Raw genomic sequence first — 24,545 nt, 5'->3', positions numbered from 1 at the left:
GAGAGAGAGAGAGAGAGAGAGAGAGAGAGATAAAGTGAGAAATCATGGCATGGGGACACATGCCACAATCCCTTATCCATTTCCTTCTTAGGATTTTGGGCATGCACACACATACACCCAGAGAATTTTTCAAGCTACTGGGTCCAGGACTCAAACCACAAAGTTGGTCATGTTGGATACATTCACCTTAATCACCGTGCCACCAGCTGGCCCCACCATGAATTCATTTCTAATTTCTGCTTTTGGTCTAAGCTCCTCAACTTAACTATCCTTGTTTATCCCTGTCATGGCTCAAATTGTGTTCCTCCTCTTCCAAATTTATGTGTTGAAGTTCTATCCATCATTACCTCAGAAAGTGACTTTACTTGAAAACAGGGGCTTTATAGAGGTAAGCAAGTTAAAATGAGATTCACTGGGTGGGTCTTAATCCAATATGACTGGCATTATCATCAAAAGGGGAAATTTGGAGACAGGCACAGCAAGAAGATGATGTAAAGAGGCATAGGGAGAAGACAGCTATCTATAAGTCAAAGAGAGAGGCCTTAAACAGATCTTTCCTTCACAGCTTTTTAATCTTGGATGTTCAGTTTCTAGAACTCTGGGACAACACATTTGTTTTGTTGATACCACTTAGTCTATGTCCTTTGCTATAGCACTCCTACCAAGCTAATATGCTGCTGTTTTTTTTATTTATTTTTTTTTGATGGGGGGGAGACTTACTACTTCTCCCACTCAACTCAGTCCAAACTGCCATTCCCTCTCACTTGGAGCTGCCATAACACTAACTCTAGTTCTCACCATAGTGCCAAGGAAAGCCTGAGAAGACTGGAAGACTTGTAGCGTGACCTATGTTCCCTGCAGGAACAAAGATCTCAAAAGTGCCCTAGAAGCTGTTTTCAAAGCGATGACTTTAGATATTAAATGTTTGCCTTGCAGGTGTGAATTCAGCAATGATCCAGATAAAAGACCTTTATGATAGCTGAAGCTAAGTGACATAGTTTAGTCAGCTAACTCATTACACAAGCATTCATGGAGGATCAGATCCATGAATCCAAGGTATGTGAACACATGACGTTTGGTGGATGATACAGGACAGGGAATTAATAAGTATTTGTGTTTTAAATTAAATTTCTGCTATGTGTCAGTAACCATATAATAATAAATATAGATAACTCATTAATCATATTTACAATAGGTCATGTACTAGTTTAAGAACTGGACACATACAATTTAATTTTACTCTCCTTCACAACTCTGTGAGAGGGGTACTATTTCTACTTTCCTTCTGGCCACGTGAGGAATTTGAGGCATAGAGCCATGGAGCCTTTCTCTAGCTCATATCACCAGCACGTGGTGTAGTCAGGACTCAAACCCAGAGTTCTTCTCTTAATCATGACTTTACTCTAACTCTTAGTGTAGAGAATACAAAGATGAATTTTGCTGCATGTAGAAAGACTCTATATTAGGGGGAAAAAGGAGACATGGATTTAACATTGGTTGACTGCTAAGTATGTATTAGATTTTTGTGCACCTCATCTCACTTAATTCTTGTTGCCTGGGAAGTTTTATTAATAGCTCTGGAGTTGAGAAACATAGCCCATAGTCACACAGAATCTGGCAGAACTGTAGTACCCTCTAGACATTACATTGTCTGAGCTTTCCTCCTCTTCTTGATCTCTTTTCCAAGCCGCATGTACCGATCTCTTGCATGTAGGTAGGACCATATAATTTTTTCTCATATGAGAGTGAGTGGAAGTGCTATATGTCACCTCCACTGAGGCATTAGGAATGTGTGTGCCTATTTTACAATCACCCCCTTCCTGTGCCAGCTGACCATTCACAGGACAATCAACAGAGGACTCCAAAGCCCTATGGAATACTCCAAAGCCCTATGGAATAGGAAGGAGCCTGGGTCCTTAACTGACTTTACTCACCTACTTCAGATGGTGATATGAATGAGAAATGGGCTTTTGTTGTGTTAAGTCACTGAAATTAAGACTTGTTTGTTATAGCAGCTAGTTTACATAACCTGACTATAAAGTCCATACCATAATAATTGCTCTGTGAAATGAGGCTTCTAAAGGAGGGGAGATTTAGGTCACAATGTGAAGGGTGGGCAGACTTGGAGATATGGGCCTTTGTCTAGAAGTTTCCCTTTATATTTTGGGAGAATGTATATAATTTCATTTAAAGAAAGCACCTGCAATAAAAAATAGTTTGAAGAATCTTAGGTCCATTTTGGTCATCTCATTTTTGTATTCCATGCTTGACTTTTTCACTGGACCTACATCCTCTTACATCTTTCTAACTGACTGTATGTATCTGCTTTCTTACCTCTAGTAAGTGGTATTACCATCTAGTCTTCTGGTATTAATTCACTGCTTCTGGACTTTATGGAGTTCAAAATCTAGCAGACACAGTAGTGAAGTAAACAGAATGAGAAAAGGAAGTGAAAATGCTCATAACAGGAAGTTGAGAAAGGTCATGAGAAAGGTCATGAGAACCAGGCCTTGTCTCTCAGATCAGGTAAGCAAGGGGTGGGGAGTCCTCAGGTTGGACATTTGCAGACAGAGGAAATAGAATTCTCAAAGGCATAGGAGCTGGAAGTCACTTGATCTAGAGGAACTCTAAATGGCTCAGGGAGGCTGAGGGTGGTCTAAGAGAAAGGTTGTAGAACTAGGCAGGGGAGGGTTCTACCTGGCATTGACTGCCAGCCAGGGTCTATACCTAATTTTGTGGGCATGGGGGAGGAATTGGGAAGTCCGGCCTGGAAATGACCATTCTAATTTGTAGTTTAGCACATTCAGCGTAGGTGTAGGGTGACTTTTTTTCAGAGTTTAGACTATAAGAAGCCAAGCCAGTGAGGAAACTCCTGCAATTGGTTTGAAATGATGAGTCTGGTGGAATTTGTTTAATAAATTCATCATCAAGGAATATTTATACGAGGGGACTTGAGAAAATTTGTAGAAAATGGAATTAGAGCACAAGGTTTATTCTGGTATCCAAAATTTTGAAATTCATGGATAGTTTTTCATAATATGCATTTTCCTTTTTTTTTGGAAAGGTTTTTGCTATAGGGTATGTGCACTCGCCAGAAAGAGAGAGACAGAGAGAGAGAGAAATCGAGAAATTACCCTCCAGGGGGGATGACTATGCCACTATCTCTTCTCCTCCATTCTCCTCTTGGGATCTTGGGTATGCACGCACACACACCCGGCATAAGTTTAAGCCACCAGGTCCAAGACTCAAACCATGGTCGACTACATGGAGTCCAGCGACATAGCCATTACGCTAACTGCTGGTCCCATAATATACATTTTCTATGAACTTTTTGAAGACCCCGTGTATGACGATTAGCACTAACTAGAACCTAAACTGAACAACAACAAAAAAGAATAAAAAGCTTACATGGTTAAAGGAAAGGAAACTAAACAAGGAGTTGAGCCTTCTGAGTCCTGACTTGCTTGCACTTCTGTGACTTTTAGTGACCTTCAGCAAGCCGCTCTGCCTGTCCATGTAGTGTTGTCAACGGTGACGGGTCCTTGGAATCTGCTTATTCTTCTCTCAGCTCTACTACTTTTTTTTTTTGAAAGGTTTTCGCTATAGGGCACGTGTGCTTGCCAGACAGAGACATAGAGATAGAAAGCAAGAGATCACCCCCCAGGGGGGATGGTCATGCCGCAATCCCTTCTCCTCCATTCTCCTCTCGGGATCTTGGGCACGCACGCACACGTGCCTGGAGTGAGTTCTAAGCCACTGGGTCCAGGGCGCGAACCACGGTCGGCTATGTGGAAGTCCAGCTACATAGCCATTACGCTAACTGCTGGTGCCCTCAACTCTACTACTTCTCTGTTGGGTGATCTTAGGTAAGGACTTAACCTCTGTGCCTCAGGTTCCTCATGTGTTAAATTATTGCCCTCCTCAAAGAGTTATGGTGAGAATTTAATCTGAGCACAGTGTGGGGTCCATAAAAAGCACACAGTGAGATTCAGAAGTTGGGGCGTTGATGGAGATGGTATTGGTTTCATTCTTTCTATATTTGTAAAATAGGGACCCTGTATTTGTTTCTCAGACTCCAAACTGGTGAATAACTTACCAGTATCTCCTAGCCCAAGGACTTAGGGGCCAAGCTTCTGGAAACAAATTAAACTCTGCAATTCCCAGCCAGGAAGACTGGCTTTTTTTTTTTTTGAAAGGTTTTCGCTATAGGGCACGTGTGCTTGCCAGACAGAGACATAGAGATAGAAAGCAAGAGATCACCCCCCAGGGGGGATGGTCATGCCGCAATCCCTTCTCCTCCATTCTACTCTCGGGATCTTGGGCACGCACGCACACGTGCCTGGCGTGAGTTCTAAGCCACTGGGTCCAGGGCGCGAACCACGGTCGGCTATGTGGAAGTCCAGCTACATAGCCATTACGCTAACTGCTGGTGCCCTCAACTCTACTACTTCTCTGTTGGGTGATCTTAGGTAAGGACTTAACCTCTGTGCCTCAGGTTCCTCATGTGTTAAATTATTGCCCTCCTCAAAGAGTTATGGTGAGAATTTAATCTGAGCACAGTGTGGGGTCCATAAAAAGCACACAGTGAGATTCAGAAGTTGGGGCGTTGATGGAGATGGTATTGGTTTCATTCTTTCTATATTTGTAAAATAGGGACCCTGTATTTGTTTCTCAGACTCCAAACTGGTGAATAACTTACCAGTATCTCCTAGCCCAAGGACTTAGGGGCCAAGCTTCTGGAAACAAATTAAACTCTGCAATTCCCAGCCAGGAAGACTGGCTTAGAGTCCCTCCAAATGATGGCAGGTAATTGCCAGACAATGGGAGGCAAATGACCCTGTAGCCTGTTTTACAACATGAATGCTCCTTACTGATGCACACAGAGCCTGTCATAAGTTCATCTAAAGCTATGCTCAGGAGTGCCATAAAAATACACACAAATAGGACGCTCTGTGGGTGGCCCAGAGTGCACACACTGACATGTGATAGGGCAAGTCACGCCCATGACATCATAGGGATCTGTAACGATTGTTTGTCCCAGAGCATGCACCAGTCCGGTGAGGAGAACAGCACAGAAGTGCTTATAAAAGTGCCTGTTGCCAAACCAGACTCTTTGAATGAAGGCCACACAGGACAAAATTCCACCAGTAGTGACAATGTCAGCTACCTGAGCTGAGGCCTCCTGGGCAGAAAAGGGTCACCACAGCAGGCTGAGATTGCTCTCCTTAGCGAGGCCTGCTTGGGAGCTTGGCCCTGGGCTGGCTTCTGGGAGCTTGAGCTTTAGGGTGTTGCTGAGAGTGGCTTGCTGTGCTTGGACTATCTGCAAAACTGGTGATTTTTGTGTGGCCTATACCTGCTTTCTTCCGGAGTCTGAAATGTTTTACATGCCAAGCAGATGGTGTCTATGTGACCAGCTCCCAATAAAAAGCCTGGACTCTGAGTTTAATGAGACAAACTTTTAGACAAACTTGACGTGAGTTTGTCACAACTCGTTGCTGGGGTAATTAAGTGTGTCCTATGTGACTCCTGGGAGAGGGAGAGGACTCTTGGAAGTTTGCACCTGGTCTTCTCTGGACTTCGGTCCCTGCACTTTCCCATTTACTTATCTTGCCTCGTGTCCTTGCACTGTGACGTATCAGAGCTGTGCGTACAGCCTGCTGCCTGTGCCAAATTGTCATGTCCTTCTTATGAGTCATCAAACCTGCGGGAGCTGGGGGGACCACACACACCTCTCGCGTCCTAAGAAAATGCTCAACTTCCCTTCTGACTTGTCTCGATAGCTAGTCTGCAGGTTTGTGGTGGTTTTTCCCTCCTCTATGTACGAGTCCCCTGGAGTTTTGCTGACCCATTGGGTGAGAGAGAGGTCCCTGCATGTTTAGAATCCTGAGAATATTTTGCTCCCATGGCTGGCTTTCAGACTGGAAGTAGAAACGATGAAAGGTCAAATCAATTGTCAGCCATAACGAGACAAGTAAGACTTTCAGAGTCTCCTGGGTTCTCCTCTCAACTACCTCCGCAATAATGAGCCGACCCATCTCTAGGGTTTCATTATACAGAACATGAAGAAAGTAAGTTTCATTTTCATTTGGCCTCAGGCAGGAGGGAAGTGAGAGAACTCTCAATACCCTTATATTCAACCATAATTAATCCTGAGCCTCTTTCCTGCTGGAAAATTCTCTTGAGAGACTGCATAGCTGTGTTTATAAGGGGACAGTGCATTCGAGCAGGCCTGAAATAGGGCTCCTCACTCCTTCCTGCATGCCCGCCATTTGACTGGAATGAACAGGGAAAGTGCTGTCACTTACTGTTACTTTCTATCATTACTATTCACATGATGGTTCACAGGGGCTGCACATCAGGCTTGAGACAGCAGGGGGGTTTGCTTCTTTCTTTCTTTCTTTCTTTCTTTTTTTTTTTTTTTGGAGAGATTTTTTTGCTATAGGGCACATGTGCTCACCACAAAGACAGAGACAGGGAGACAGAAAGCGAGAAATCACCCCCCAGGGGGGATGGCCATGCCGCAATCCCTTCTCCTCCATTCTCCTCTCAGAAGAATGCATGCACATGCGCCTGGCATGAGTTTAAGCCGCCGGGTCCAAACCGCAGTGACTACATGGGAGTCCAGCAACATAGCCATTACGCTTACTGCTGGTCCCTGACAGCAGGGGTTTTAAAAAGGCATCAGACACAACAAAAGTTCAGGGCGGTAGTTTTGTGTACCCGTCCTGAAGTAACTAATTTGGAGGTCAGGAATTGCAGATGAAGCTGTTGGAAGGTTTAAATGAGGTATGTGAAGACTCCACTGTTATGTCAGTGTATGGTAAATGCTCAGTAAATCTCAGCATCTCTCCCCTTTGGGTCAGCCTTTCTCCACAGGCTGCTTCTAGTTTCACTGGTTTGGGTTTGGTCTTTTCAGCAGTCCCACCTCAACATACCCCTCTACGTTTTCCCCCTTCTAATCTCACTGGGCTGACAGTTCCCAGCTCTCTACCTGCAGAAGTCACTACCCCCACCCACACCCCACTAAGCCAAGCTCCCCTGAGCCTTGACAGACGTGTGGTCCTTTCCCTATTAGCTTCAGCAAAGGCACTTTATCAAAAGAACTTTATGAGATGAGAAAATTCTGAATCAAACATACAGATTCTCCAGCTCTAACAGGCTGGGACTTCCAGAGGATGGCAGGGAGGGATGGCATCCACAGCCTGGAGTCGCAGACACCAGTGCCCAGGCCTGGAAAGCCTCCCTTCCTCCTGGTGGTCAACAGCAATTCTGTCTCTGATTAAAATCAAACCAAAGCAAATGACCCACAGTTCCCAATTTAAACTATGCAGCAGCATCTTATACTAGAGAGAAATTGGAAACAATCTCAGAGGGCCACACTGGGAAGATGGGACATCACTAAATACAGCACTGCACAGCAATAAAAAAAATCCTGGAGACAGAGAATTTTCAATAACATGAAAAAGATGCTAATAATGTAACTATTAAGCCAAAGAAGAAGGAGGAGAAGAGTAGACTTGGATGACACACTAAAAGAGCCCTCTGATGGAGCCCAGGTTTTGTCTGTGTTCAGACCCCAGCGGGCCATCCATTAGGCAGAAAACCTTGGGCCAATTACTCCATCTCCCCCTTATTAGTAAAAGGGTCCCCCCCCCACACACACACAATATCTACTATGTTGAGTTGGTATAAAAATGAAAGCCATAGCTCTTCACTCAGAAGGTGATTCATACTAGTAGTTTTATCATTAATTTTTTGTGCTATTTTCTTTTTCTAATAGAAGACTGTTGCTTTTCTAACTACCACTACAGGGTAGGCAAAAGCATGATGAAAAAAAGAAAAGAGCGAGGGAGAAGAAAGACCCTGGGATTCAGAGATGCCTCTCTCCTCAATATAATTACCATTCGTCTCTGCAGTGACAAAATGCACTGGGCCCTCCTGTAATCTCTGCCTTTCTCACCAGGGCACCGAGCCCTACCACACCTCGCCCTCCACCCAACCAGAACTGATGTCTTCGACACTATGTCCACCTTCCCTCACAGCTTCCTTGAGAACAGACCGCAGTCCACACAGAGGTGCCCCGCCATGGGCCACTCTTCTATATCAGATCTGGGCTCCCAGACATCTGCTGAGACTATAGCATTGGGTGGAATTAATCCAAAACACCAGGAATTGCTTCTGGGTTCTCTTTCTGTCGTTTCATGTGAATCTTTTCTTTGAGCACTTTCTCACATCTAAGGCTAATTGGGGAAGCTCTATCCTTGTAGGGAGGTGTTGATTTTACTTTTTATCACCATTTGTTTACCTACCCTAAGGGAAGGAATAAGGAGAGGAAAATGATAGAATTCACTGTTTCTGCTGGGAAATTTATGGGGAGTTAAATGAATTATTCTAAGTAAACTTTGGCTTAAATACTAACACCAGTGGAGTGAGATTCTGTGTGTCTCCTTCCAAGAAAGACAAAACATTGCCAACTCAGAAGCCACTAAAAAGGTGAGCAGTTCTTTTTGTTTTAAAGATTTATTTTATTTAACTTTATTTATTTAAATGTGACCAGAGAGGAACAAGAGAGGGAGAAAGGGAAAGTGAGAAAGCAAACTGCCAGGTCCAGGATTTGAACCATGGTCAGCCATTTGGAAGTGCAGTGCCCTCAACCACCAGGCCACCCGCAGGCCCCAAGACGAGTAATTCTTTATAAAACTTGAGCCATTTAGTATTATGCTTTTGGATGCTGGTGTTTTGTCAAGTGTAATTTACAGTGGGTAGGAGTAGGGGCAATTACTGGACCGCAGCTAAGATCTCGTTCATTCTGTCTGTCTTACTCCTCCCTGCTCTCATTCACTAAATAATCTGATAAACACTTTTAAAGGTTTATTTATTTATTTATTTATTTCATGAGCGAGCGAGTACCCCCAGTAGGGTCCCGATGCCATGATCAGCCTCAGCCAGCCCTGTGTCATGGGAAAGTGTGTGCCCAGCATACTTAGGGAGGTCTGTAGACGTGAACCTGGAACCTTCCCACATAGCTCATCCTCACAGAGTATTGCATTTTACCACTGCAGCGTTGTCTGGCCCCAACAAACATTGTTGGAGTATTTTAATAATCAGAGCATACATTTATATAGTGTACATTACATACATATAATGCATGTAGATATACACATACATATATACATATGTTATATACATGTCTGTATATATACACATACATATATACACCCACACACATACATACACACAATATATAGTTATTTAGCAAAATAATTTGGCCTTTGTTCTTGATTCTTGAAAGGTAGCTTCTAAATCTTGGGGTTACTTGAGTGATAGGAGTGTCTTGTTATTTGCAGTGGGCCACTCAGACCCCCACCTTATATGGTATGCTGATGAGGTAACTTGTCTTTTTGGTACCAGTTGGCCATACCAAAACGACCCACACTGTGATAGAAGGTAGAGCTTTGAATCAAGTGATAGCAGTCCTACACCCAGGGAAGACAAGGAGACTGGAGATCGATTTTAGCCTTGTGGCCTATGATCTGATCAGTCACACCTACATGATGAGACTGCCCAAAAATCTTTGAACACCAAGTGCAGGTGAGCGTCCTTGGTAGGCAACACTGTTTATAGCATTCCACACTGATGTACCGGATGAGGGTGGTGGGGACATGATGTGCTCTGACTTGTTGGGAAGCAAAATGCCAGAAGCTTCTGGAACTCTTCCAGACCACAATCTATGTATCTCTTTTAGCTCATACTGACTTGCACATATTTTTCTATAATAAAAGTATAAATTGTAAGTATAACACTTTTCTGAGTTCTGTGAGTTGTTACAATAAATGATCAAACCTAAGAGGAGAGTGGAAACCCCCACATTTGTATCCAGATATTAAGAAGTATGAGTGATTCAGGGAATCTCCAAGTTTGCAGTTTCTATCTTATAGAGGATGGTGGGGGATTTTGTTTTATTTTTCAGTTTCTACAGGGCACTTAGGCTCACTGGAGAGAAGCAGAAAGGGAGAGAGAGAGAGAGAATGAGAAAGCACTCCCCAGTGGGGAATGACCACACCACAATCCCTTCTCCTCCATTCTCCTCTCAGGGTTTTGGGCACGCACACACATGTGCTTGGTGTGTTTTTTAAGCCACCAGATCCAAGACTTGAACTGGGATTCAGACTCCTTAAACTTCATGCCACCTAGATGAGCCAAGGATGGTGCTCTTATTTTTTCTTTTCTTTTTTTAGAGCACATGCGCTCACCAGAAAGAGAGAGAGATACAGAAAGCGAGAAATCACCCCCCATGGGTGATGGCCATGCTGCAATCCCTTCCCCTCCATTCTCCTCTTGGGATCTTGGGCATGCATGCACATGAGCCCGGCGTGAGTTTAAGCCACTGGGTCCGGGACTCGAACCGCTGTCGACTACATGGGAGTCCAGTGACATAGCCATTATGCTAACTGCTGGTCCCCAAGGATGGTGCTCTTAACCTGTACAGTTTGGCCTAACTCTGGGTAGGTAGTTAGTATGTGAAGTTGTTGCAAACCTACATACCAAGTGCTTTGCCAGACACCAGGGAAACAGAAATGATCAGTTTTCGAGACCAGCATTAGTGTAATGGCTATGTTGCTGGACTCCCATGTAGTCGACCGTGGTTCGCGTTCCAGACCCAGTGGCTTAAAACTCATGCCGAGAGCATGTGCGTGTGTGCCCAAGATCCTGAGAGGAGAATGGAAAAAAAAAAAGATTCAGTTTTCTTTGGAATGACATTTTGATCTATAGAATCCTATGTGCACATTTTGCTAAGCCTTCCGGCACGATTACTAGGAAGCCTTCAGCCTTCCCTGAACTACAGCTGCAGCATATGCAGTGGGCAGAGTTTTTCCTCTCTGTCTTTGGAACAACCCTAAGCTGTCCCTCTCACTCCACCTTCTCTGTTCCTCCAGCCACAGCATTGCTCCTTTGCTTTCCGGTATCTTTGCACTCATGCCTCCTAATCTACACCTAATTATCTAAACTCGGGTACTTCCTGGGGACCTTTCTGAATGTCCATCCCCAGTGGTCATTCTTTCTATACTGGCCCTGGGGGCTCAGAACCCCTCCCCCCTAAACACTCCAGGCTGCCATGTGTCTACCCAGTGCTTACTGGTCTCTCAGGTGGAGTTGAGACACTGGGGACCCCAAAGGTCATCTCAGCTTTCTGGCAATCCCAGGTTATCTAGCAGTACTAATGAAGATATGCCAGGAAGAGCAACGGTGTCCTTATTCGGCACGAGTCTGGGGCCATTTTCCAGATTTTACATGAATATCTTTAGCCAGCATGCATGACTGCTTGAAAATTCAGGCAATTATCAGTTCCATTTGATTGTCATGCAAATGAGCTCTGGGTTTTGTACACTTTTACAAGGGCACCCGAATGCCTTAGATGGGTAGGTAGGCCGATACATACATAGTATCTCTGTGTGAAATACTGCACAGCATAGACTGAGTATCAATGTCCTCTGCCCCGAGAGCGAATGCTTTTCCTAGCACCTCCAGCACAGGGTTCAGCCAACAATTCCTGGCTCACTGCCTGTTTTGGAAAATAAAGTTATTAGGACACAGCCTGGCCCATTCATTCCTGATGGCATGTGGCAGTCCTCCCACCACAAAGGCGGAGCTGAGTAGTTGTGACAAGACCATACCGCTTGAAAAGCCTAAAACATGCATAATCTAGATCTTCACAGAACAAGATTTGCCATCCCCTGCAGTAGCGGGCTGGCTGGTGGAACAGCTAGAAGGCTCCCCTGAGTGAGACAGACCTGGACCAAGTCGCTCTCTGTGCATGTAGGGAGGTGGGCTGGGGTGGTCGCACAGGACAGACTCACAGCTGACAACTGGCTTTGGACGGAGGCTTCCTAGGGGACTTGCCTTGGAACTATATTTGCTCAAAAACAGCCAACCAAACAAAACCCCTTAAATTGATCTATTTACTCATCTAGCAAATACTTATAAATTTGCGCGATGTGCCAGCTGCCATTCCAGGTACTGACACTATAGGAGCAAGAAAATCATGAAGTCCATGTCTTCTGGGGCCTAAATTCTAAAACGGGGGAGGAATGGACAAGAAGAAGATAAATATCCCACATCTCAGGAGGGTTAAACACTGTACTGAGAAATAAACTCAGGTGAGATTGGCGAAGAGTGGCGGAGAGGTGCTATTTCGGATGGGCTGATCAGGGAAAGGCTGCAGAGAGGACATTTGAGGAGAGGCTGTACGTCATGGAAGGGGAGAATATCCGGGGAAGAGCATTCCAGCCGGAGGGAACAGCATACACAAAGGCCCTGAAGTGCTGGCCGGTGTACGTACAGTGTGTTGGAAGGGGAGCAGCCAGGGCAGGAGGCTTGTGTAGACAGAGAAGAGGGAGAGGGGAGAAAAATGCTGGGTGATCTCTAGGACCCAGACATTCTGGGCTTATATGCTGCGGCAATCTGAATTTTTTTCTAGGCACGATGGACAGCCGTGGCAGGTCTGAGCAGAAGCACCATATGAATTGCCTTTATTTTGGGGTGGAGAATAAGCTGTAGGAGCAGAGTGGAATCAGGGGAAATCAGAAGATCCCACAGGGAGCCAGGCTAGAGACTGGGGGGTAGCTGCTGAGGATATTGATCGTGGTGCATAGTGCACCATCCCAGCACAGATAGGTCCAGGTTTCAATGGCTAAAAACAGTAAAGACTCCTTGCTATTTCATACCAGGTCTAGTGAGTACCAGGCTGTCCTCTGCCATTCTGCACCTCTGCCACCTGGTGGAAGAAAGAACTGCAGACCCTGAAGAAGGGCCAGGCTCTGTGTGGCTTACAATCACTTCTGCTCCCATCCCAGTGGCCAGAATAGGCCAAGGAGCCTTTGCAGATGCATGAGGCATACAGGTGTCTTCTCCAAGTAGGGTACAGTGAGTAGGTGGATTCCAGGGATTCTTTGAAAATAGGGTGGGTAGGACATACATTCATTTAGGCTGTGTTGACAAGGAACAAGTGGAACTGGAGGAAACGTCTCACTCTCTCCTCTGGAATCCAGACACATTAACCTCTCTCGGCTCAGTTTGCTCATCTACAAAAGGAGGTTAGTTGTGGCTCCTCATAGGATTATCATAGGGCGGGCGCCACCATGCCCGCTCCTCGCAGGATTGTAACAAGGATTAAATGTGTGTGCCATCCCTAACATGGGCCAAGTGTACAGGCAATGCCCAGAGGAGAGAATGATTTTCATTATTGGCATCCCAGGAAGTTCCAAATATCTAAGGAGAGAAGCTCTGAGTATTCTACAGGGCAGCAGCTAGGGCCATAGTCACTACAGCTGAGAGGGCTCACACAGTGGCATGCTGTCTCCTGTTCTGGAAAACTGCTGCAAGCTGGAGCCCCTCTGGGACCCCACCACCTAGAGCTAGCTCACACTGCGGCTGGCTGGGCAGGGCCTTGAGAGCATCGGGCTGAAGCTGGTGCCTCTCCTGGCGGGGGAGTGTCCATGCTGGAACTTGATTCTAGAAGCTGCTTCTGACCATTTCTGTGAACAAACACTCCTCAACCCATCTGTATCACTTCCACGCCCAGGGTTCCTGTCTCCTTTGAGAAACCCCAGCACCCAAGTGAAGTCAGCTCTGACGCCCCAGTCCTCACCAGATGTAGGCCTTCCAGCCTGTGTTGGGTCCCATGCTGTGGAGCCCGGCTCTGTTCCTGGTCTCCCTGATCCTGGGCTTCTTCGCCCACTGCACGGAGAAGAGAGAATCAGAGGGACTCTGATGCTGGCCGAGTTCCTCAAGCATCACCTCTCTTTTCACTCTCAGAGCTGTTTCACAAGGAGTTTCACTGCTGGCCTGCAGGGGCATCTATGTGGGGAGCTGCCTGGCTGCAGTGGAGGGGGCTCCTTCCTTGGAGGGTGCTCTCGTCCTGGCCTTTGTGACTTCAGAGCTGGCCCCAGCTCCCCTTTCCAGCCTCTACCTCACCTCTCCCCTGAGAACCCCAACCCCAGCGACCCCTGAGTCTTCACCATTCCTGAAACCTGTGCTCTCTCAAGCCCCAGTGAGCCTCCTCTGACGTCCTTGGCTAGGACACTGTCCTTCCGCAGCGTTTGCTCATGGCTCCCGCGCTCGTCTCTCACTGTCTGCTAATTAGCTCTTGGAGGTCCATCACCACTGCTGGTCTGGGGACCCCCAAGGACATGGATGTGTGTCCTGTGCACCTTTCCACCCTGACACCTGACCACATGACACCATAAGGTCAACGCCCAGGGGAGGCTGCTGGACGACTGACTGAATATCTGCCCCTCTCAATTTCCATGAAACAGCACGAGCAAAGCATCAAACATTAGAGCCTTTAGACAGAGCAAAAGGGGGTGATGGGGAGTGGAAGACCTGGGGTGCTGGTTTAGCTAATAGTAAAGCCACTTCTGTTTCTTTGTTGGGTTGTGTTTTTACATGCACCATTTCTCTGGTGATTGCCCATGGGAAGGAGGGTTAAGGGCAGGATCCAGGCAATCCTAGGCCCTGGCTGGAAAACCATCTCAATGTCATCTAAGTGGTCCTGGAGCCCTCAGAGTAGTTCTAAGTAGAACCCAGAACAACCACTGGGGGAGGGAGCAGCGGGTGGACAGCCCGCCGCCTGTTGTGACCCAGCGAGTCTCCCTACCCTCATCCTCTGCCTTGGTTAACCATATCAAGTCTTCCCATCACTGGACTTTAGGGCTCCGTGTGGAAAAGCGATGGTCCTGGGTTCTAGGTTTAAACCCAGCACTGCCACTCCCAGCTGTGTGATTTTGGACAAGGTGCTTAAACTTGAGCCTGTTTCCTGACCCATGAAATGGGCATACCATCAATAACTAGCCACGAAGGGTTGAACAGTTTCACCCCCAAAATTCATGCGCCAAAGCCTTACCCTCCATGCGATGGTATCTGGAGACAGGTTTTTGGGGAGGTAGTTCGGGTTAGGTGAGGCCATGGGGGAGGCCTCATCATGAAGTTCATGCCCATATATAGGACACCAGAGAATACGCTCATCCTCTCTCTCTCAACCACGGGGGGACACCAGAGAGTACATTCACTCTCTCTCTCAACCACACGGGAACACGAGAGAGCACATTCACCCTCTCTCTCTCAACCATGGGGGACACCAGAGAGTACGCTCACCCTCTCTCTCAACCACATGGGAACACGAGAGAGTATGCTCACCCTCTCGCTCAACCACACGGGAACACGAGAGAGCACATTCACTCTCTCTCTCTCAACCACGGGGGGACACCAGAGAGTACGCTCACCCTCCCTCTCTCAACCACGTTCACTCTCTCTCTCAACCACCTGGGGACATGAGAGAGTACGCTCACCCTCCCTCTCTCAACCACGTGGGGACACAGTGGCAGCCATCGCAACCCAGATAGCAGGCCCTCCCATATACCGAACCAGCTGGCACTTTGATTTTGGATTTCCAGCTTCCAGAAGTATGGGAAGATAAATGTCTGCTAAAGGCACCTGGTCTGTGGTATTCTGTCACGGCGGCCCGAGCTGACTACGGCACCAAGTTCTCAGGATTTCTGTGAGAAGGAGGCATGCCTGGTAGGCAGCCTTGTGGCAGCGTCAGCTGGCCAGGGATCATGGAGTGAGTCTCCCTTCAGGGGTGGAGAGCAGGCCCTGGGAAGCAGCTGCCCATCAGGAATGGCACTTCCCAGCTCCCTATACCTCGGCAGGCTGGGCCCAGCTGAGAGCCCTGGGCTTTTAATGAGCCATGGTTGCCAAACCCCGAGGACACCAAGATACTGTCACAAAGACTAAACACCTTGCTGGGCACACTGGCCCAAAGAAGAGAGCTATAATATCCCACATGAGAGATCTCAGGACATAAAACTGAAAGGCCCTGATTTAAAATGACAAAAAATGAGTCTGATGATCAGGAATCAGAACCCTGCCCAGGGTCAAACTCGGACTCCACTTATTGTGTGATGGTGGGCAAGTCAGTGTCTCCCCATCTGTAAAATGGGGATAATGGTGCTAATACCTCACAGGGTTGTCGTGAGGATGCACTGAACTAATTAATGCATGAAAAGCGCTCGAGGAAGGACTGGCACATCACACATGCTCTGCTTATGAGTGCTGTTACCGAGGCTGTGCTAAGATGGGTTATTCGTGTAAGAAATGTGAAGGCCACTTGACTGTGTGGTCCTTAGCGACCCCTCTCCTCCACTGACTTCACATCGTCTAGCCCACCAGATACCTGCAAGCTCTGGCCTTTCCTGTCCTTCCCTCTGCTACCAAAGCTGTTTTTCTAAAATATGGTGAGTTGGACCCACACACCACTCCCTGAATTTATAAACCTGATGTGACTCCCTAAACTCATAGACTAAAGTCCCTCTCTTAAATTTAAGCTCTAAGTCCCTCTTCTTCTAACTCCACCCTGCTTTTCTACCTCTACTTCCATCCCATCTCCCCACCCCCCCACCCCCGGGCATTGGCACATCACACCCCTACATCCCACCATCTGGCAGAGCCAGGCCTTCGTGTGTGCTTTAGTACCCTGCCCCTCCCTCTGATACTTAGAGAAATCCTACCCATCCTTCCTGGCTCTGCTCCAGTGGTACCTCCTCCAGGTTGCCTTCCCTGATTCCCAGTGTTGGATATGTGGTAGGCACTCAATAAGTATTGAGTTGTCTGAAAAGTCGTGATGCATTTTTGCATAGGAAAACAGAAAAATACGCATGGCTTTTCCAACAGCCCAATATTCGTAGGCTGAATGAATGACAGAATTGCTCCTTCCCCATTTTCCACAGTCATTGGTTGAACTTGTGTCATTCTATTCCAGATCAAGCTTCACATGTCTCTGCTCCACAGCCAGGAATGCAAAGGTTCTCTGCTGTCTTAGTGAGAGGGTTGTCTACACTTCCAGGGTGGAGCCAGAGAGCAAAGTCCAAGTCCTCTTTTGAAGACAAGTGTGGACAGGCCAGATCCCTATCTTGAGATGCTATTACAATGACAAAAATCAAACATCATCAATGGCAGCAAGTGACTATAGAAGTCACCTCGGCGCCTGGACCTTCATCCTATTTTTAGCATTGGAATGAATTTTCCAAATAAACTCACACAAAACTCCAAAATGTTGAAAAATTAACGGAATATTTTTAAAGAGATTTTTGCCAGAGGGCACACCAGAGAGACAGAGAGACAGAAAATGAGAAATCACCCACTCCTCCAGGGGGGATGGCCACACCGCAATCCCTTCTCCTCCATTCTCCTCTCAAGATCTTGGGCATGCATGCACACGCACCCAGTGTGAGTTTTATGCCACCAGGTCTGGGACTTGAACCATGGTCAACTACGTGGGAGTCCAGTGATATAAACATTATGCCATCTGCTTGTTCCAAAAACTTTACAGAATTATAAAAGCAAAGCTACCCTGGACAAAGAGTCCAGGTGTCTGAGCCACATCTGCAAAATCCCGGGAATCCTGGGAACCCTTTGAGATCTGCGAGCCCAGACTGCCCCTGTGTTCTGTAAGGGATGCTGGGCCCCAGACAAGCCTGGCGGTACCCAGATCTGTCTACAGCCTAGCTCTATCTGCCCTCACTCCTCCAAGCACATCCTGTGCTCCAGCTACCTGGGGCTGCCTACGTGTCTCCAAACGATCCGGATTTCTTAGGCCTGTGTGACCTCCTTCCACCTTTAGGACCTGGGTCAGACATCACCTCCTCCAGGAAATTTCCCTCACATCTCTATCCTGCCCTGACCCTGAGGGTGGAGCACCCAGGAAGGAAGTAGCAGTGTAGGTAATATGATGGGGGCCTGGGGGAGCTGCAGCTGCTCGGATTAGACTACAACAAAAGCCAAAGAAGGGTCTCTTCCAACAGGTACCTGAGTGACCTTGTAATGAGAGGTCAAGAGAAACAACAATCAACAAACCATGCCAGGAAACTTCACTGAGTTCACGGAAAATGGGATTAAATACCAGTTTGTTCTGGTACCCCTGGAAATTGAAGTCCATGTATAGGTTTTCCATAACATGCAGTCTCATGAGCTTTGACGCCCTCCCCCAACACAGTTTCTATGCAGAAGGCCCCCTCTCACTCCTTTCCCTGGCATTAGGGGCCCTCTGGATCCTCCATCCCCTGGCACGCCCAAGCTCCCTCTCATCTCCTCACATTGTCCTGGAAACTCGCATTCCAGCCACAAGGAACTCACACACACAAACGCGCGCGCACACACACGTTGTAATCAAGTCTGTTTCTTTATCTCCCGCCTCGTCTCTCCGCTCCGGCCCCACCCCACCAGCGTCCAGCCCAGGGTCCGGGGAGCCTGCAGGATAGAGCACTGCCCAGGGACCCCCGGACGACCTCGGTTTCCGCATGGCTGCAGCGCCATCTGGTGGGAAGATGCCTGGCCGCAGGCACTCACCGGGGTGGGGGCGTTCACGACCGACAGGTTGTACCCGTACAGGAAGGAGGAGCCAAAGGCGCCCACGAAAGAGGCCACAAGGAGCGAGCAGGACCATTCCTGGGAAGGGAGAGAAAAGCGTGTCAGAGGTGGCACTCAGGCTCACAGCCAGGGCGCAAAGGACCCGGCCTGGATGGTCCCAGAGGGAATTCATCCTCAGTAGTCAGATGGAAGCTGGAGGCTAGGATGCAAGCTGGGAGTCCGCAGGCAGGATTCCAGGCCAGGTTCTTGTGCATAGACCCAGCGGCCACACCCTCGCCCCTTTCTCAGGTTCCACGACGATCCTGAAACACACCCGAGCTTCTTTAGCAGATGTCCTATAAGCAACTGCTCGTGTTATTTTAGCTGCATCTGGCCCGTGTCTGGACAAGACAGGAACGTGAAGGTGAGGCAGACTAAGCTGTCTGCAGCTGGAGCTGGCACTGTTAAGTGCTACCTGTCAGGCACTATTCTTTTTTAAAAATATATATATATTTATTTAACTTTCATTGGGAATTATTTTTTAACTTGCTACAGGGCACATGAACTCACCAGAGTGAGACAGAGAAAGAGAGAGAGGGAGGGAGGGAGAGAAAGAGAGAGAGAGAGAGAGAATGACAAAGCAAGCTGCCAGGTCTCGGACTCCTCCTGCAGTCAGCCACGTGGGAGGGTCCAGTGCCTTAATCAGTACAGCACCTACTGGCCCCTGTCAGCACTACCCTGAGCCCTTTCTGGGCGTTAGGTCACTGAGTCTTTAGATGGGTTGTTTTCACCTACTGTTCAGGCAGAGATGGGCACAGAGCTGTCCCTGGTGCTGTCCTGGAGCCCAGGTTTGGCTGCAGGGTCCTGGTAGTCACTGCTGCCCCATGCTGCCCTTTCCTGCAGACCCTTTGCTGCATGCTGTGTCCTGGGGCCTGAGGCTGCCGAGAACCACAGGGATGCGCGCATACATGCACCTGCACACAGCACACACATGCACCGTTCAGGCTGAGACGCATCTATGCACGCATCTAAGACTGAGCGACACGGGGCATGGCACTGAGAACAAGCCACCTGCCCAGTGGACCCATCCAAAGATGGCACAGGGCTGGAGCAGAAACATCTGGGCCCCTTGGTGAAGGCTGGCCAGCTGCCCGTGCCCAGGGAACTGAGGCCGGGAGGATGGGCTCCAGGGGCCTAGGTGCTCTGGAAGGCGCTTTCTCTGCCATCATCTACTCTGTGTGTGTGTGTGTTTTTCTAAGTTCTGTTTACAAGGTCCTGGGGTTACAGGAGTGAACCAGCAGATGAAGTCCACAGTTCAGGGACCTGAATCAGTCCAATCCGGGCTGTCTCCAGGTCTGGATGATGCGACCACTCAGCTGTGGGAGTCTCCACCATTACTTGCCCACCTGTAGAATCCAGCTTTACCAGTGGTGTCGATCCCATCGGTTGTCAAGGAGCCAACCTGATGCTGGATGTGGACATACTCTTTGTTTCTCTCTCTCCACTCTTTTCATTGCACAAGTAAGAATGCCACGGTCTCTCCTCCACCTGCCGGAAGTCCTCCCTTCTAGAGACCCTTGTATCTGAAACCGCCCACCAGCGTCTCCTCCTCTGTAAAGCCTCCCTGAAAGCCTTGCCTTTTCATCTGTGTATGTATCCCTCTGATTCAACCTTGTCTGACCCTCCTGCTTCCCACACCTCACCCTGCACTTACGACTGTGTCACCTTTGGCTGATTACAATGGCCACTCGTGACTGGGTTTCCTCATCTTTAAAACGGGCATGATCATAGCACCCAGCCATGTGTTGTTACGTACAAGAAGGGAGTCATAGCCGGTAAAGTACTCAGAAGAGAGTCTGGATGTGGTCGGTGTGAGTGTCCACGGCAGAGCGCATACAGGGGCAGGACCTTACTTTTTGGGAACAGGGGCCTTTTTTCTTGCTTTTCAATTCTGAGCACTAAGCCCGCTACAAAGGAGGTCCCAGTGACTCTGGTGATCCGAGTGAGAGAGGGGGTTATAAGATGGGGACGGGCATTGCCAAGTGATGCATGGGACCAGAATATTTTTCTGCGAGAAGAGGAGCTTGAACTGAATGAGATTCACTAATGGAGCAGACTCACATTTTGGACAAAATACCCATTTTCCATCACCTTTCTTCTTTAAACTCAACTTCTGAGTCTCGGCTTGAATGCCGCTTTCCCTGAGCCACCTGGCTGTACCGGGCATCTCTTTTGGGCCCTGTGCCTCCCTTCTCACGGTAATCATCCTAGAGACCAAAGGCGCTTCCCTCGGTTGTACCCCATCAGAATGGAGCTCCTCGTGCGAGGGGCATTGCTGTGGGTGAAGGGCAGGTGGGAGCTCTCTTCTGCCTCAGCTGCTCTCCCCTTCGTTGGCTCACCTGGGCTGGTTACATCCTCCCCACTGGTTCCAGGGGTAGAAGGTGCTGCTGACAGGGAGCCCCACTGCCTGTGCCAGGTCTGGGGAGGAGTGGACAGGGATGCAGCCAGAAGTGTGAGGCTGTTCTCCATCACGACCTCACTCTACGTGCACAGCCATGCTTCAGAGATGCCTTTGGTCCAGCAAGCGGACCATGCTAAGGTCATATGGATGAAGAGGCTTCATCAAATTCAGGCTTCCCTGATGCTAAGCCCGAGGCCGTTCAGTCACAACAGCAGCTTAGCTGGGGCCAAACGCCTTCCCCTGGCTGCCACCCACGCTTGCACCCCCCACAGCCCTCCAGCCACGCGGAGGCTGGTTTCCTTGTTTACCTTTTTCCTCCTCCCACCCGGCACTCCGGTTCTCAGGTGGTGGCACTCAGGCGACTTCTCCCTTGACCCCACAGGCCCAGGGCAGCGGGCAACAGGGGTAAGGAGAGTGGAGCTCAGATCCTGGGAGTCCATGCTTTGCTTCCTACCACAGGCACTGGTGGCCACGCTGATGACTCGGCCCCGGGAGCTGGATTCTGCAGGACATCTCCGTGAAGGAGGAGGCAGAGTCCACAGGCAGGAGGGCGGAGCGCCCCAACAGGAAATGTGGCAATTTGATCGTGCCTGAACAGGAAATGGGCCAACATTTTTTTCCCCCTGTATCCAAGAGTTCTAAAAGGGAAATCTACCCTCTAAAGAATTACAACCCAGAGTATGTTTATTTTTCCTTTGGTGTCTTTTTATTTTTCTCTCTTTGCAAGGCCAGCATACCTGGAGGGCACACTAGGGGAATGCAGAGCACCTAGAAGGCTAGAGCAAAGCTCACGTCCACAAGCGAGACAGAGAAGCCAGCAACCTGCATTGAATGGAAAGCACACCTTGCAATGAAACACCTGGAACACTGCAGCTGAGCTGAGAGGCTGGAATGTCAAATGCACATGAGAACATCCAGCCCCACCAAGCACAGCAGTAGGAAAGTGGCTGCTCAATGCAAACAGGGCATCAAACATTCCAAAAAGAAAAGCCAATCCTCAATAGTCAAGCTAGGGATGAATGGAGCACATGAATCATCCAATGTATTAATCACTCTGCATATTCATCCAGTCAGGGGTGCCTCTGGGAGAACTGGCTCTTTCTTGAATTGGTTGTCAGTCACTCGGCTTGTTTCTCTCTCTGAACTCTGACTAGGGCCAATGCTTACATGGAAACAGCCAACTGCAGCATGACTTGCAAAGGCAGAGGTTGACTTTAAAGAAAAAAGGTAACTGGAAGTAGGTATTTTGTCCAAAATGTGAGTCTGCTCCATTAGCGAACCCCCATTCAGTTCAAGCTCCTCTTACTGCAGAAAAATATTCTGGTCCCAACCTCATGAATGGAGGAGGCACTGCACCAATCTCAATTGGATAGCAGAGACTTTGGAGCAGGTGTTCTTGAGTAGACACTTGTCAGTGGGTACACCGGGGAATATGCAGGGAGAGAAGGGTGGGGGTGCAGGGCGTGGCACCAAGGTCTGCAGGCATGATTCCTGTGTACAGGGGGAAGCAAAATGTTTGAGCATGGTTGGGTACTAAAGTAAAGGAGGGGCAGGGACAGCCATCTCCCTGTGCACTGAGGGCTGGCCCCTCCCTTGCCATCCCATGGGAACTTTATAGTCACCATCTCATTTCCACTTCCTTATCCATGACCATGACTTCCTTTCTGTGTGTCCCCTGGACCTGCTACTTCATCTGTAACACGGGTCTTGCTAGATCTTGCTAAAACTCAAATTAGATCAAGGAACCCCTCCTCCTATTGTAAATGGTTGCATGATTCTCCATTGGGATTGAAAACTAAAAAGGCGCCAGGAGCCAGGCAATCAACACAATATACAACCAGGGCATAGCGTAGTGTAAAATAAGGGGTAATTAGATGGCAGCTAACCCGGGCTCCCATTACCCAGAGCCCTCCTGGCCCTCGTCTCTAGTACGCTTCTACACCGCTTCCCCAAGTGTATTCACATCCACGGGATTATCCAGGCCCTCACCAGCCCGTGGAGGAGCTGCTACTCCTACATGGTGGGAGAAGGACTGAAGTCTGGGAGCGCATGGAAGAGCCTGCCTCCAGATCCAGTGCCATTCCTCATTGCTTGTGGGCTGAGGCCTAGTGCTCTTGGGCAGATCTTAAGAAAACTCATCCCTTTCATGGCTGTGGTCAAAAACAGCCCCAGGGCTCTGGGGCTGGAGCACATTCATCCTGCTTACGACACACCCATTCACCAGCAGTCATGAGGCTGCTATTTCTGTGGGTTCTCCCAGGCTTTGCTCAGGCCATTCCTTTCTACTAACCCTAATGTTGCTTATCTCTCAAGACTCAGCAGTTAGCGTAATGGCTATGTCACTGGACTCCCACGTAGTCAACCGCGGTTCGTGTCCCGGATCCAGTGGCTTAAAACTCATGCCGGGCGCGTGTGCATGCGTGCCCAAGATCCTGAGAGGAGAATGGAGGAGAAGGGATTGTGGCGTGACCATCCCCTCTGGGGGGTGATTTCTCGCTTTCTGTCTCTATGTCTCTCTCTGTCTGTCTGGCGAGCGCACGTGCTCTATAGCGAAAATCTCTCCAAAAAAAAAAAAAGACTCAGCGCCTTCACCACCTCCTCCCAAAAGCCTCCTATGACCCTTTGCTGCCCTGCTGGTTTCCAGCTGCTGGCTCACTCTGTGCCTCTGGGGCTCATGCGGGCAGGGGCTGTGAGTCTATTTAAAATTTTTAAGAAGTTTTTGCGTTAGGGCACATGCACTTGCTGGAGAGAGAGAGACAGAGACAGAGAGAGGGAAAGTGAGAAATCAGCCCCCAGAAGAGATAGTCAAACTGTAATCCCTTCTCCTTCTGGAATTTTGGGCATGCACTCACATGCACCCAGCATGAATTTCAAGCCACTGGGTCCGGGACTCAAACTGTAGTTGGCCATGTGGGAGTTCAGAGTCATTACCACTATACCATCTGCTGGCCCCTAGAATTTTTTTCTTTTTAATTTTGCCGTAGACTGCATAAGCTTGCCCGGGAGAGAGAAAGAGAGAGAAAATATAAGAAAGCACCCCTCCTCCATGGGGGATAGCCATATCACAATCTGGTCTCCTTTCAGGATATTGGACACACACACACGTATGCCCAGCAAGTTTTTCAAGCCATTGGGTTCAAGACTCAAATAGTGCATTTGGTCATGGGGGATCAAGCTTCTTTAACCACCACACCACTGGCTGGTCCTCTCCCTAGACTTATATGTTGAAGTTCAAATCCCCAGTACCTCAGAATGTGATTATACTTGGAGACAGAACTTTTGGAGGGGTGATAAAGCAAAATGAGGTTGCTTGGCTAGGCCCTAATCCAATATGACTGGTATGAAGAGGAGACTAGAACATAAATACATACAGAGATGCCATGTGAAGACACAGGAGAGAGAGAGAGCCAGCTACAGCCAAGAGAGAAGCCTCTGAAGGGACCACACTGCCAATAGCTTGATTGCAAACTTCTGACTCCTCAAAGTGCGAGACAATAAATTTCTATTGTTTAAGCTGCCCGCCTGTGGTGCTGTGTCCTGTGGTCCTAGCAAATCCATACATGCCCTGAGGGTCTTTGTGCATCTAAGGCCTTCTTGCCTGGCTGAGCCAAGGGCTTAACAGACAGTTCTGGAACTGGACTCAAACTGTCCTTTGGATGATTTCCTAAGGGGGAAAGTTGAT

At 48.4% G+C, this 24,545-nt stretch overlaps 1 protein-coding gene across 1 annotated transcript in view; it reads right to left on the bottom strand.

The window, feature by feature from the left end:
- Positions 1 to 21,417, bottom strand: part of SLC2A9 (solute carrier family 2 member 9) — a 273,661-nt gene extending 252,244 nt beyond the window's left edge. Inside the window, exons 1-2 of the mRNA XM_014581981.2 lie at positions 21,172 to 21,417; positions 18,403 to 18,501 (exon numbers count right to left, since the gene is read on the bottom strand). Of these exons, the coding sequence (XP_014437467.1) occupies positions 18,403 to 18,501; positions 21,172 to 21,303 (231 nt within the window). The 5' untranslated portion in view covers positions 21,304 to 21,417. The remainder of the gene's footprint in view (positions 1 to 18,402; positions 18,502 to 21,171) is intronic.
- Between the last annotated feature and the right edge of the window lie 3,128 nt (positions 21,418 to 24,545).

Source organism: Tupaia chinensis, unplaced genomic scaffold, assembly GCF_000334495.1.
Source record: "Tupaia chinensis unplaced genomic scaffold, TupChi_1.0 Scaffold141490_1, whole genome shotgun sequence".
Taxonomy (NCBI): Eukaryota; Metazoa; Chordata; class Mammalia; order Scandentia; family Tupaiidae; genus Tupaia; species Tupaia belangeri.
The sequence above is the reverse complement of the archived record's forward strand: the minus strand, read 5'-3'. Positions and strand labels throughout refer to the sequence as shown.